At 42.0% G+C, this 13,199-nt stretch overlaps 1 protein-coding gene across 1 annotated transcript; it reads right to left on the reverse strand.

The window, feature by feature from the left end:
* Nucleotides 1-12,185: 12,185 nt before the first annotated feature.
* Nucleotides 12,186-12,806, reverse strand: LOC103695764. The gene has a single exon (XM_008777173.2). It carries the CDS (start codon nt 12,804-12,806, stop codon nt 12,186-12,188), a length of 621 nt encoding a protein of 206 aa, XP_008775395.2.
* Nucleotides 12,807-13,199: the final 393 nt, after the last annotated feature.

Genomic DNA, 13,199 nt, shown 5'->3' on the forward strand with positions numbered 1-13,199 from the left:
TGGACAGTGCTTGGGTGCATGCATGTCAGTTGGGCATTGGGCTCGAACCCAGTGTTATTGAACTAAAACGTGCTGGCTGGTATGCTCGGAAGGCGAGGACATGTGAATTATTTACTACTTACCATATTTTAAATTTATTTCAAAGATTGTTCTATTTTGTAGTAAAATAAGTAGTTATCCGTTTAAGAACATTGACAAGTGTTGAAAAAAGAATATTAAATTATAGATTAATCAGCACTTATCACTGATGCAGTAACGAGTGATGAGAGGTCAAGTGACGTCGCAGGTCTGCCATCTCAACCTCCTCAAGCTCCCCATCTCGATCCTCCCTCCCTTGGAGATCTGTAATCAACCCCTCTACCTCCTCTAGTCTTCGGAAGATGTTGTCCACAACCTCCGATTTCATCTGCGAAGGCATCATTTAGTAAGCTTCAATCTGCGCGACACTCTCTGTATGACATCTCCCTGCACTGACATGCCCCAGGCCCCCTAACTACTTCCCAAGACTGGAGGTATGATAGCCACAGCTTCTCAAATCGAAATGGGCTATGGTGACTGAAGCTCGAAACTGTAGAAATCAAAAGACGACAATGATCTGAGGCAATCAGAGCAAGGTGACTAACCTGGTATGATGGAAATCGCTGAATCTAGTCTGGAGATGCAAAAGCCCTATCAAGCCGCTCCCATACTCTTGCTCGTCCAAACTGGTTGTTACACCAAGTAAATTGCGGCCTGAAGAAGCCAAGGTCCACAAGGCCGGTCTCATCCAAAAACTTCCGAAACTCCCTCCTGTCCACTAAATCAGAGTAGGCCCTACCACCTTGTTTCTCGTTAGAACTAAGAATGCAATTAAAATCACCCACCACCATAGTCGAAACTCCTTGAGTCAACAAACAGGTCAGCTCGCCCCAAAGGACTCTCCTCGTTCGGTAATCAGTGCTAGCATAGACCCCACACAAGACCCACGGAGGTTCATTTGGTTCCGAGATGACCATCATAACCTGCTGAGAATAATTGCGAAAGACATCTACAGAAGCCACCTCCCACTTCCACAACATCAAAATACCTCCAGACAAGCCTGGAGATTCTACTACAAAGGAATCCCAATCAAGTGCTAAGCGTCGCTGCACACGACGCAACCCTTCTCCGGACACCTGTGTTTCAAAAAGAAAGCAAATCTCGGGGCAATGAAGCTGCACTAACCTCTTGAAGGACGACAAGAATGAAGGCTTGGCCGCCCCCCTACAATTTCAAGCTAAAATCTTCATTTAACACTGTGGGATGAGGTTTGGCTCTGCCTTCGTGGGCTTCTCTCTCTCTGTGCATGAGGCCCATCCTCCTCCACTGACTCTCCACCTTCCTGAATCGCAACCCGCAACAAATCAGCTACCTTCCCATGATCTTGAATAGGAGAAGTAGTGCCCTGTTCCGTGCCCTTTAGAATGCCTCTCATCACCACCACCGTAGAAGAACCTGGGGAGTGCCTTACCGGAGCTGCTAGAGGTTTGAGAGCTCCCTCCACATCCTCCGTCTCAAGCTTTCCCTTGTTTCTCTGACACAATGAGGAAGCCACCTCCCTCTATAAAACCTTTGCTGAGATCACCTCCCTCCGTTGGTGCAGGTCCATCGGCACCTCCTTCTGACCCTTCTCTTTGGCCGGAGCCTTGCCGCCATCGCCAGCCACAGCCGCATGCGGAGATGGGGCCTCGCCTGCCACCGCCGTCCCGCTCACCGCAGGTGTTCCGTCCATTGCTCGCAGGGTCCTAGCAGCTCCATCAACGGGTGGGGTGCCGCCTGCCACCGCCTGTCATCATTCGGCTGGGGGCTCTCGTCGGCGGCAGGGATGTTGCCCAAGGTGACAAGCCAAGAGGGGGGGTGAATTGGTTTCTCTTAATTTTTACTATCTTACTTCTGTCAATTGATGAGTGAGTGAAATTAGAACAATGCACAATACAAACATACAAGAAGTATAGTGGTTCGGTGCTCTCCTAAGCACCTACGTCCACTCCCCAAGCGACCCCTTGGGAATTCACTATAATCCCATAGATTACAGTTGGATTGTTTTCCGGGCTCACAATCCAAAAACCTTTACACTTTGATTTTTCGGAATCACCAAGAACCTATGTTGGTTTTACGGGCTCACCAACAAACCTTCACAATTGGTTACGGGTTCACCAATAAACCTACACCGTTGGTTTTGCGGGCTCACCAACAAACCTTTACAAAGTGATTAATAAAAAGAAAGAAGAAAGTTGAAGCTCCTAGATGAGCAAATATAATATATATAAGCTACAAAGAAGAGTTTAGAGAATAGTTATCGCTTGATGAGACTTCTCTCTTCTTTGTCAAGAATGCTTCACTCTTCAAGGATGGATGGAGCTCTTAATATCTCTTGGAATCTGCTCAACCACTTCCTTTTGACTCTTGAATGAAGCACTTGAATGAAGAAGATTAGGGCACTTGTCTTTCTTGTGTAAGCTTTGATATTTTGCAAAAGGATATTTCCTCTGATGAATAGTGTCACTTTAAATAGTTTCCTTCATCCATTGGACAAGCCCCAATGGTTAGAATTCAAAAACTAGCCATTACTCACTGTTGGAAGGTCTGAAAGTACTTCTGCAGAACTAGCCGTTATGCTTCTGCCCGTGCTTGGGTCGACTCAACTTTTACTGGGGTCGACCCAACTTTCACTTGGGTCGACTCAAGCATTATTGGGGTCGACCCTCTCAGAAACCACAGAACTTTGTATTTCAGCCTTCCTTCACTTGGGTCGACTCAATATTTTTTGGGTCGACTCAAGGTTCAGTTGGGTCGACTCAACTTTCACTTGGGTCGACCCTCTCAAGATTTTCAGAGAACCTATTTTTGAATGTCATTGCCTTTGGGTCGACTCATGTTAACTTGGAGTCGACTCAAGTTTGGGTCGACCCTCTCAGGGTTTTCAGAGAACTGTTTTCTTGAGGCTTGAGGATTGGGTCGACTCATCCTTTGCTTGAGTCGACCCAAGTACTGTTCATCCGTACCATTTTTACAGAAGTGTGCCAGATGGTTTCTTGATGTACCGGGGTCGACTCAATCAATCTTAGGGTCGACTCAATCAATCTTGGGGTCGACTCAATCCACACTTTGCTGCAACTTAAGGTTAGATTCATCCATATAATCAATGAAATAACCTTTAAACAATTTTGAATATATGTCATGGTAGTGCTACATACTCCAAACAATGAAAATTACTATTATCCACTTAAGAGTATGTTTCACTTGAAACTTTGCCGAATTAGAATTTAGAATTCACTATCCCTTTTCTATCACAAATTTTATCTCATTAATAATCATTGAAATACATCTTAATCTCATTATACTAATGTATCGAGAGTGACAGATTTATTAATGATGTATCGAATTAACTTGTAACATACTCTTAATCATTGTATTAATCATCAAAATACCACTATCATCCTCAATCACTCCCTTTTTGAGGATTACAAAATATTGAGTATGAGCCTATTGATACTTATCTTAAAATTAGTTTTAGAAAGGCTCAAGTTGCCGAATTTCAGCTTTTCAAATTTGAGAGTGAAGTCTCCCCCTATTTCATCCAAATGTTTCCAATTTGATCTTTTGAATTACTCCCCCTTTCTTTTGTATTTCATTAAAGATGAAACTTCAAAAATTTGAGATAAAGCATGAGTTTCAGATTATGTATCGAGGTGTGAAAGGTATGTGCCAAATTCTAAAATTCTATGTGCCAAATTCTGAAATTCGATTTAAATCTTAGACTTTAAGATTTTCATTGTTACAAATTGCTCCTCCTTAAATGTATACCCTTTTCTATTATAATTTTCAACTTGTTTGTCAACTTATTTCTCTTTCCTTGCTTCTTTCCCTTTTTGTTATCATCAAATAGGTGCACGGGAATAGATAAGTAGACACAATAATTAACAAACATTTCAGTTTCATTGATCAAAATGAACATTGTAGTACAATAATGCCAAAACAAAACAAATACAATGTTCCTCAATCAAAGTACAAAATACATGATCAACACAAAATGCATATGAGAACTAGATACATATCCTAGGCTCTAATCATAATGCTAATATCAGCCTAGGGGGTATCTAATGGCTGTGATCTAGTCCTCATCCTCCTAGCATAAGTGGCGAGGGGAGGTCGAGCCTGATGGGACTGAGTCTGGCATGGAGCTCGGTGAGTTGGATGACTCTGTGCCGAAATCTCTGACTCAGCTGCCTGGGGCACAGATGGTCCATGAACCTCTCTCTCTCTCTCTCCATAGAGCTCCTATCTGCTCTCTAAGATCGCTAATCTCAGCAGTCATAATATCCAATCTGCTCGTCAGTCCATCAGTGATAGTCCTCGCCTGAGCTGACATAAGCTCAGTCATCCTACTCCAAAACTCATCTGTGTATCCCGCAGGAACAGATGACGAAGGTCCAGCCTCTGAAGGTGCTGTAGGATGATCTGTAGGCTCCTGATCCTCAGGGATGGGGTCTCCAATCTCTGGTGCATCACCCTGAATCCCAGCTCCTGCATGTACCCACTGCCCGTTCACCTTCTCATAACCCATGCGAATAAGGGATCATGCAGTGTATGTGTCAGTGAATAGTAGATGCCAGGAGATCTCTCCCTCTACTGATATATCATGCTGTCGGAAGATCAGGATGAGTATCATACCATAAGGCAGGGAGACTCTGGAATTGCATATGACCTTTCTCATCTGCCTGAGTATCATAGTTGGAAGGTTCAGGGGAATGCCCTGAATAATGTGCTCCATGACGACCAGGTCTCGCTCAGAAATGAGATCAAATCTTCCGCTTTTCGGAAACAAAATCCGACCTATGAAGTTGTGCAACAACCTCATTTCAGCTGAAAGAGAGTTTGCTATTACATTTTCTGAATAATCAAAGTCTTCATTCTCAAGAATCAACTGCAAGGCTCTCAACTTATTTTCGGGCTTTTCTGGAGTTGCTCCTTCGCAGGGGAGATGAAGCAACTCACTCAAACTCTCTTCTGAAACCCTAACCCTTACCCCTCGGACTTCAGATATAAGCCCTCCCATTCCAGTTTTCAGGAAAGCATAGAACTCACGAACCAATCCTAGATAGATCACCACATCTAGGGAGCAAAGATACTCTCATCCTTGCCTTCGGATCCATTCCCCCAAACGGAACCCTTCTTGATCCAAAAACTCGGAGTGGATCCTTCTCCTCGTGGTAACCGGTCTCCCCGCAAATTTCACAAGTTGGACTGAAGGGGAGGGAGGAGGAGGAGGCTCTACACGTGTCTCACCTTGTGGAGGCACTGTAGAAGGCTCTGTAGCAGCTCTATCCGCATGGATGGTCCGTGAAACCCTCCTGGATCGCTTGGCTACGGCTCTCTTGGGTCCCATTTCTTCAAGATCTTGATCTAATCTACTGTTTGGAGATGATTGGAAGAGATTTGAGAGTGGAGAATAGGGTTTTCGGAAGAGGACAAAGAGAATACAGTGCCTTAGATAGCTCACGAGTCCCTCCTTTTAACAGTGGGGTCCCGTCGTTGGGTTGACCCTAGATTTTTCTTGGGTCGACTCAACGTTGGGTCGACCCCATTCTGGGTTGGGGCGACCCAAGTTCAGAAATTTTTCTTTCTCTTCCTTTTTTCTTTTTAAAAATTTTTCTTTCTTCCAATCCTTACAAATTCTTACTGGGACAATGATACATGAGTTAGAAATCTATAGATAACTAGTTTGACTAATGTTTCATGGGTTTTTAGAAATGGGAGGAGAGTATCATGATACAGCTTTCTCCTTTTTATATCTCCTCAATCAAAAGGATCACATATGCCTAATTCCCTCCTTAGCATGCAAAATCTATCTTCACTCAAAGGTTTTGTGAATATGTCAGCTAATTGTTTCTCAGTACATATATGCTCAATACAAATGTTTCCATTTTGCACATGATCTCTAATAAAATGATATCTTATTTCAATATGTTTGGCTTTAGAGTGCTGAACCGGATTTTCAGTAAGGTTGATGGCACTAGTATTATCACACTTTATAGGAATGTTATCTAGTTTAATTCCATAGTCCTCTAGTTGTTGCTTAAGCCATAATACTTGAGCACAGCAACTGCCGGCGGCTATATATTCGGCTTCAGCCGTTGACAGTGCTACTGAATTCTGCTTTTTGCTAAACCATGATACCAAATTATTTTCTAAAAATTGACATGTTCCACTAGTGCTCTTCCTATCTAATTTGCATCCAGCAAAATCTGCATCAGAGTAGGCAAGCAATTCTAGACAGGAGTCTCTTGAGTACCATAATTCTATGTTTGTAGTCCCTCTCAAATATCTAAGGATTCTTTTAACAGCACTTAAATGTAACTCCTTAGGATCTGATTGGTATCTAGCACATATTCCCACACTAAACACTATGTCTGGTCTACTAGCAGTAAGGTAGAGCAAGGATCCAATTAATCCTCTATAAAGTTTCATATCAATACTTTTTCCTTTCTCATCTTTGTCTAGCTTACTAGTGGGATTCATTGGGGTGCCTACTCTCTTGTGATTTTCATTCCCAAACTTCTTTAATATTTTCTTTGTATACTTAGTTTGATGAATGAAGATACCTTCTTTAATTTGTTTGATTTGTAATCCGAGAAAGAAATTTAGTTCTCCCATTAAACTCATCTCGAATTCTCCTTGCATTAAATTAGCAAACTTTTTGCAAAGATTGTCATCTGTGGCACCAAAAATTATGTCATCTACATATATTTGTACCACTAGCAGATTTTTGTCTTCTCTTTTAAGAAAAAGTGTTTTGTCTACATTTTCTCTACTGAAATCATTATTCATTAGAAATTTGCTTAGTCGATCATACCAAGCCCTAGGTGCTTGTTTTAGTCCATATAATGCCTTATGTAGTCTAAATACATGATTTGGCAATTCATGATTTTCAAAACCAGGAGGTTGCTCTACATATACCTCTTCCTCTATAAAACCGTTTAAGAAGGCACTTTTTACAACCATTTGATACAACTTGAAATCCATGAAACATGCAAAAGCTAGAAGTAACCTAATAGCCTCTAATCTAGCCACGGGAGCAAATGTTTCCTCAAAGTCTATTCCTTCTTCTTGATTGTATCCCTTAGCTACAAGTCTAGCTTTATTTCTTATAACTATCCCATTTTCATCTAATTTATTTCTAAAGACCCATTTTGTTCCAATTACAGAGTTATGCTTTGGTCTCTCAGTTAATGTTCATACATTACTTCTTTTGAATTGATTTAATTCTTCTTGCATAGCAGTGCTTATAGCTTCAGCCCAAAAGTACTTTGGAAGATTTGACTCGCACAACATCGTGCGTGCCATTTCTGCCATGGTCCTATTTTTTCTTTCAACAACCCCATTTTGTTGAGGCGTTCTAGGTGCTGAAAATTGATATGAGATACCATTTTCATTACAAAATTCTTCAAAGTGTTGATTTTCAAATTCAGTTCCATGATCATTTCGAATTGCTATTAAAGTGAGCTTCTTTTCATTTATGATATTATTATAATATTTCAAGAATGCTGAAAATGCTTCATTCTTATGTGCCAAAAATGAAACCCATGTATATCTTGAAAAATCATCTACTATAACTAGTCCATACTTCTTCCCTCCTAGACTCGCAGTTCTAGTGGGTCCAAACAGATCCATATATATGAGTTCAAAAGGCCTAGTTGTTGATACTATATTCTTTGATTTGAAGGATGATTTTGTTTGTTTTCTTAATGAGCATAGTCCACAAATTTTGTCCTTTTCAAAGATCAATTTTGGCACATCTTTTATTAATTCCTTCTTGACTAGTTTTGATATTAAATCCATACTAGCATGTCCTAGTCTACGATGCCAAAGCCAACTTGTTTCATTTTTCTTTTCTTCATTAGTAATTAAACATAATCCATTTTTCTTGCCTAATTCATGAAGATCTACCATGTAAATATTTCTTTGCCTTTGTCCTATAAGTACAATGCTATTATCTTTAGGATTTGTGATTATGTATACTGATGCTTCAAATGTGACTTTAAACCCTTTATCACAAAATTGACTTATGCTAAGTAGGTTATGTTTCAAACCATTAACTAATAAGATATTTTCTATGAAGGTAGATGGAGTAATGAAAATTTTATCCTTTCCAATGATATACCCTTTTCTATTGTCTCCATAGGTTACTACTCCACCCTTTTTAGACTCCAAGGTAACAAATTGGTCTACATCACCGGTCATGTGTCTTGAACAGCCGCTATCTAGATACCATCGTTTATCCACCTTATTAGCTGCAAGACACCCCTGCAATCAAGATCAAGAATGAGCTTTAGGTACCCAAACTATGTTGGGTCCTTTAGGGTTAGTACTTGATCTTCCTTTTGGAACCCAAACTTTCTTGGATTTAAGCTTATAATTGTTACTCAATTTGTTGTAGCGAGACTTTCTATAGTTACATTCATATGCTTTATGTCCTAATTTATTGCAACAATGGCAAGTTATATTTTCATTTTTAGCTTTTACAAATATGCTCTTTAAGTATTTTAAGTATTTTTGTTTTCTATTTGTTTTATATCCTAATCCAGCTTTATCATATACAGCTTTTTGACTATCAAGAATCATATTTAATTTGGTTGAGCTAAGTGTAAACTTGTCTACTAAGGATTTATATTTTTCAGCATCTTCTTTTAACTTGACATTTTCATCAATTAAATTCTTGGTTTCATTTGTGAGTCTACTACTTAATGTTTCATAATTATTAGATAGTTTCAGCTTATCTTTGATAAGAGATTGATTTTCTTCTTTTAGAACTTTATTTTTATTGATCAGTTTTTTGTGTTCTTCCATGAGTTCTAAAAATGAATCATGTAATTCATCAACAGTAAAATCATATTCAAGTTCAGAATCTACCTCATCGTCATTGGCCATATGGCAGATTTGGGCCGTCTCTTGATGATCTTCCTCTTCCGAACTTGACTCCTCACTTTCACTCCATTCAGCCATGAAGTTCTTCTTCTTAAGTTTTCTTGCCATCCACTTTAATTCCGGGCAATCTATCTTAAAATGCCCGGGCTTGTTACACTCATAACAAATTGGTGTTTTCTTTTCTTTCTCTTTGTCCTTACCCTTTTCTTTGCTTGAGCTACCTTTGAAGAAGAATTTCTTTTTATGAAATCTCTTCTTACCTCTCATAAATTTTCTGAATTTTCTGAATTTTCTTCCAAGCATAGCCATTCCTTCTTCATCAAGTTCATCATCATCATCAGATTCTTCCGATTCAGTTTCTTGTTTTGGAGTGGTAGACTTTAGGGCAATGGTCTTTCTTCTCTTGACCTCATATTCTGAATTTTGCCTCATGGTCAACTCATGGGTCATAAGTGATCCTAGAAGTTCCTCTAATTGCAGTGTATTGAGGTCCTTTGCTTCCTGAATTGCGGTTATCTTGGCCTCCCAAACTCTTGGTAGAGACCTGAGAATTTTTCGCACCAATTCAGAGTTAGTATAAGACTTTCCTAGACTCTTTAGCCCATTTATGATTTTCGTGAAACGAGTAAACATTTCAGTTATGGACTCAGTGGATTCCATTTTAAACAACTCATACTTATGTACTAATATGTTTATCTTTGACTCCTTAACTTGATTAGTTCCTTCATGTGTGACCTCAAGTTTATCCCAAATTTCTTTTGCAGAGATGCATGTAGATATTCTATTGAATTCACTTACATCTAGTGAGCAGTAAAGTACATTTATTGCTTTAGCAATAAATTTTTACGGGCTCACAATAAATTCACTATAATCCCGCGGATTACAGTTGGATTGTTTTACGGGCTCACAATCCAAAAATTTTTACACTTTGGTTTTTCGGGATCACCAAGAACCTAGTTGGTTTTACGGGCTCACCAACGAACCTTCACAATTGGTTTTATGGGTTCACCAATAAACCTACACTGTTGGTTTTGCGGGCTCACCAACAAACCTTTACAAGGTGATTAATAAAAAGAAAGAAGAAAGTTGAAGCTCCTAGATGAGCAAATATAACATATATAAGCTACAAAGAAGAATTTAGAGAATAGTTATCGCTTGATGAGACTTCTCTCTTGTTTGTCAAGAATGCTTCACTCTTCAAGGGTGGATGGAGCTCTTAATATCTCTTGAAATCTGCTCAACCACTTCTTTTTGACTCTTGAATGAAGCACTTGGATGAAGAAGATTAGGGCACTTGTCTTTCTTGTGTAAGCTTTGATATTTTGCAAAAGGATGTTTCCTCTGATGAATAGTATCACTTTAAATAGTTTTCTTCATCCATTGGACAAGCCTCAATGGTTAGAATTCAAAAACTAGCCGTTACTCACTGTTGGGAGGTCTGAAAGTACTTCTGCAGAACTAGCCGTTATGCTTTTGCCCGTGCTTGGGTCGACTCAACTTTTACTGGGGTCGACCCAACTTTTACTTGGGTCGACTCAAGCATCATTGGGGTCGACCCTCTCAGAAACCACAGAACCTTGTATTTCAGCCTTCCTTCACTTGGGTCGACTCAACATTTTTTGGGTCGACTCAAGGTTCAGTTGGGTCGACTCAACTTCCACTTGGGTCGACCCTCTCAGGGTTTCCAGAGAACCTATTTTTGAATGTCATTGCCTTTGGGTCGACTCATGTTAACTTGGGGTCGACTCAAGTTTGGGTCGACTCAAGTTTCATTTGGGTCGACCCTCTCAGGGTTTCCATAGAACTGTTTTCTTGAGGCTTGAGGATTGGGTCGACTCATCCTTTGCTTGGGTCGACCCAAGTACTGTTCATCCGTGCCATTTTTGCAGAAGTGTGCGAGATGGTTTCTTGATGTGCCGGGGTCGACTCAATCAATCCTGGGGTTGACTCAATCAATCTTGGGGTCGACTCAATCCACACTTTGCTGCAACTTAAGGTTAGATTCATCCATATAATCAATGAAATAACCTTTAAACAATTTTGAATATATGTCATGGTAGTGCTACATACTCCAAACAATGAAAACTACTATTGTCCACTTAAGAGTATGTTTCACTTGAAACTTTGCCGAATTAAAATTTAGAATTCACTATCCCTTTCCTATCACAAATTTTATCTCATTAATAATCATTGAAATACATCTTAATCTCATTATACTAATGTATCGAGAGTGACAGACTTATTAATGATGTATCGAATTAACTTGTAACATACTCTTAATCATTGTATTAATCATCAAAATACCACTATCATCCTCAAGGGAGGCACTCCGGAAGTGCCTCCGACCTTCCTCCCTCCAGTGTAGGCATGGGTCTTCGAAGGAAGACGATGAGCCGATCGGGGCAGCTGAGTCAACTCAGCCCTACCCGCTCCCGATGCCCTGTTCGACTTAGCTGGGCTTCTGGCCCATTTCAATGGGCTGGGGCCCTATCCATGGGCCAGCCCAGTTTCAACAGCTTGGCCCTTTACCCCATGGCCCGACCCGTTGGTCAGGGGCAAGCCCGAGATTGGCTTGGCCCATCCTGGCTCGGTTCCGCCTTGCTGGCCCAAACACATGGTCGAGCCCGACCCTTTTACGGATTCTGGGTCAGACCCCAACACCACACCGAGTTGAGTCATCTCGGTGTCCATCACCGGTGCACCCATTGCCTTCGTCTTCAGCGACCTTCTCCTAGCCAAATTAGTGGGCTTTTGCCATCCATCCATGTCCGTGGGCGACATAGGGAGGTTCGGCGCAGCAATAGGAGACCTCGGCCCCGACTCCGGGGGATGATCCTGCACCGGCGTTGTTTGGACGACCTTCGTCATGGTGGCCTTCTTCATCGGCTTGTTCGCCTTCGGCTGCCATACCTTGGTTGTTGTCAGCCACGGGCCAAAGGGAAGCCGACTCCCCAAACCATCCCCCTTCTTCGACTTAGATGTCGGCTCCTGGAGGGGCTCCTCCGTCTCAGTTTGCTGGGAGCACTGATCTCCCAGATCTCCAGGCATTGCCAGAGCCGTGGGAGAAAAAGGGAATTCCCTCTCTCCGTGCCCCAGCCGGGCACACTTGTAGCAAAAACCAGGTAGGTTTTTGTAGCGAAAAGCCTACCAATATAGGTCAGATCCTACCTGGATGAAAGTCCCTGCCGGATCGGCATGCCCGCATCCACCTCAACCTTGACACGGGCGAATCCAAGTTTTCAGCCCTGGTCGGTGACCTTGTCCAGCGCCAAAGGTCGTCCGGCCTTCACTGCGATACCCCGGATCATCTCCTTCGTCCAGTACTCTATCGGTAAACTTGGCAACCAAAGCCAAACTATCATCCGGCACAACTGATTGGTCCCTGGAACGAAGTTTGGCCGCCAGCGCTCCATAGCCAGGAGCTGACCAGCCACCAGCCAGGGTCCACCTTCCATGGCCGCCTCCCGATCCTTCTCACACCGAAAATGAAACGCAAAGGTCTCGTCCGCCATCATGAACTCCTCGACATCATAGTCGAGTTTTCCGACCACCCGCAACTTCCGACTAATCCATTCCATTGGCATGCGACGACCCAGGCTACGCATGATCACCGTGGTATTATGCCACGCCGCCCTGGCCACCTCCATCTTCTCTGGTGAGATCTCCACCACATCCGTGAAGCGCCGTTTCAGGGCATCCAGCTCCGCCGTCGTGATTTGGTGATTGGTCCATGTCGGCATCCTCAACGAGCCCTTTACCACATTTGTCCATGTCCGGCCCTTCTCGGGTGCTTTTGGAAGGATTCGCTCCCCTTTGTCACCCGAGCTCGCCACCATCTTCTCCGGCTCCGCAGGGCCCATCGTTGCCATCCTCCACAGTACCTCGTGTTTGTTGAAATGCTCCATCGGTAGCACGATTCCTAAAGCACCAACCCAGACAACGTGGACCCCCCTTCTCTCACACCAGGCATTTGGGAGAAGTCCCCACCCACCGCACGAGAATTGGCGCACCTAGGCGCACATCCCGAGTCACTCTCTCTCTCCTCCTCACTCACACTCTCCTCACTTGGCCCACTCTCTCTTGAGTTTCTCCGAGTGGCCCAGCCTGCCTCTATTTCTTGATTATTTTTATTAGTTTTTATTTAAAAGTTATTCACTCAAGAATTTTTCTGACAAGTTTTTAAATTATTAATCTAATGAAAAGAAAACCTATAAATCATCCGTTCGATGTAAAATTTGGTGATTGGGTAAATA

The sequence above is a fragment of the Phoenix dactylifera genome, chromosome 13, assembly GCF_009389715.1.
Source record: "Phoenix dactylifera cultivar Barhee BC4 chromosome 13, palm_55x_up_171113_PBpolish2nd_filt_p, whole genome shotgun sequence".
NCBI classification, from domain to species: Eukaryota; Viridiplantae; Streptophyta; class Magnoliopsida; order Arecales; family Arecaceae; genus Phoenix; species Phoenix dactylifera.

Bases quoted from the DNA above. Each gene is read 5' to 3' on its own strand.
- LOC103695764 (XM_008777173.2), bottom strand. From the start codon at position 12,806: ATGGGCCCTGCGGAGCCGGAGAAGATGGTGGCGAGCTCGGGTGACAAA.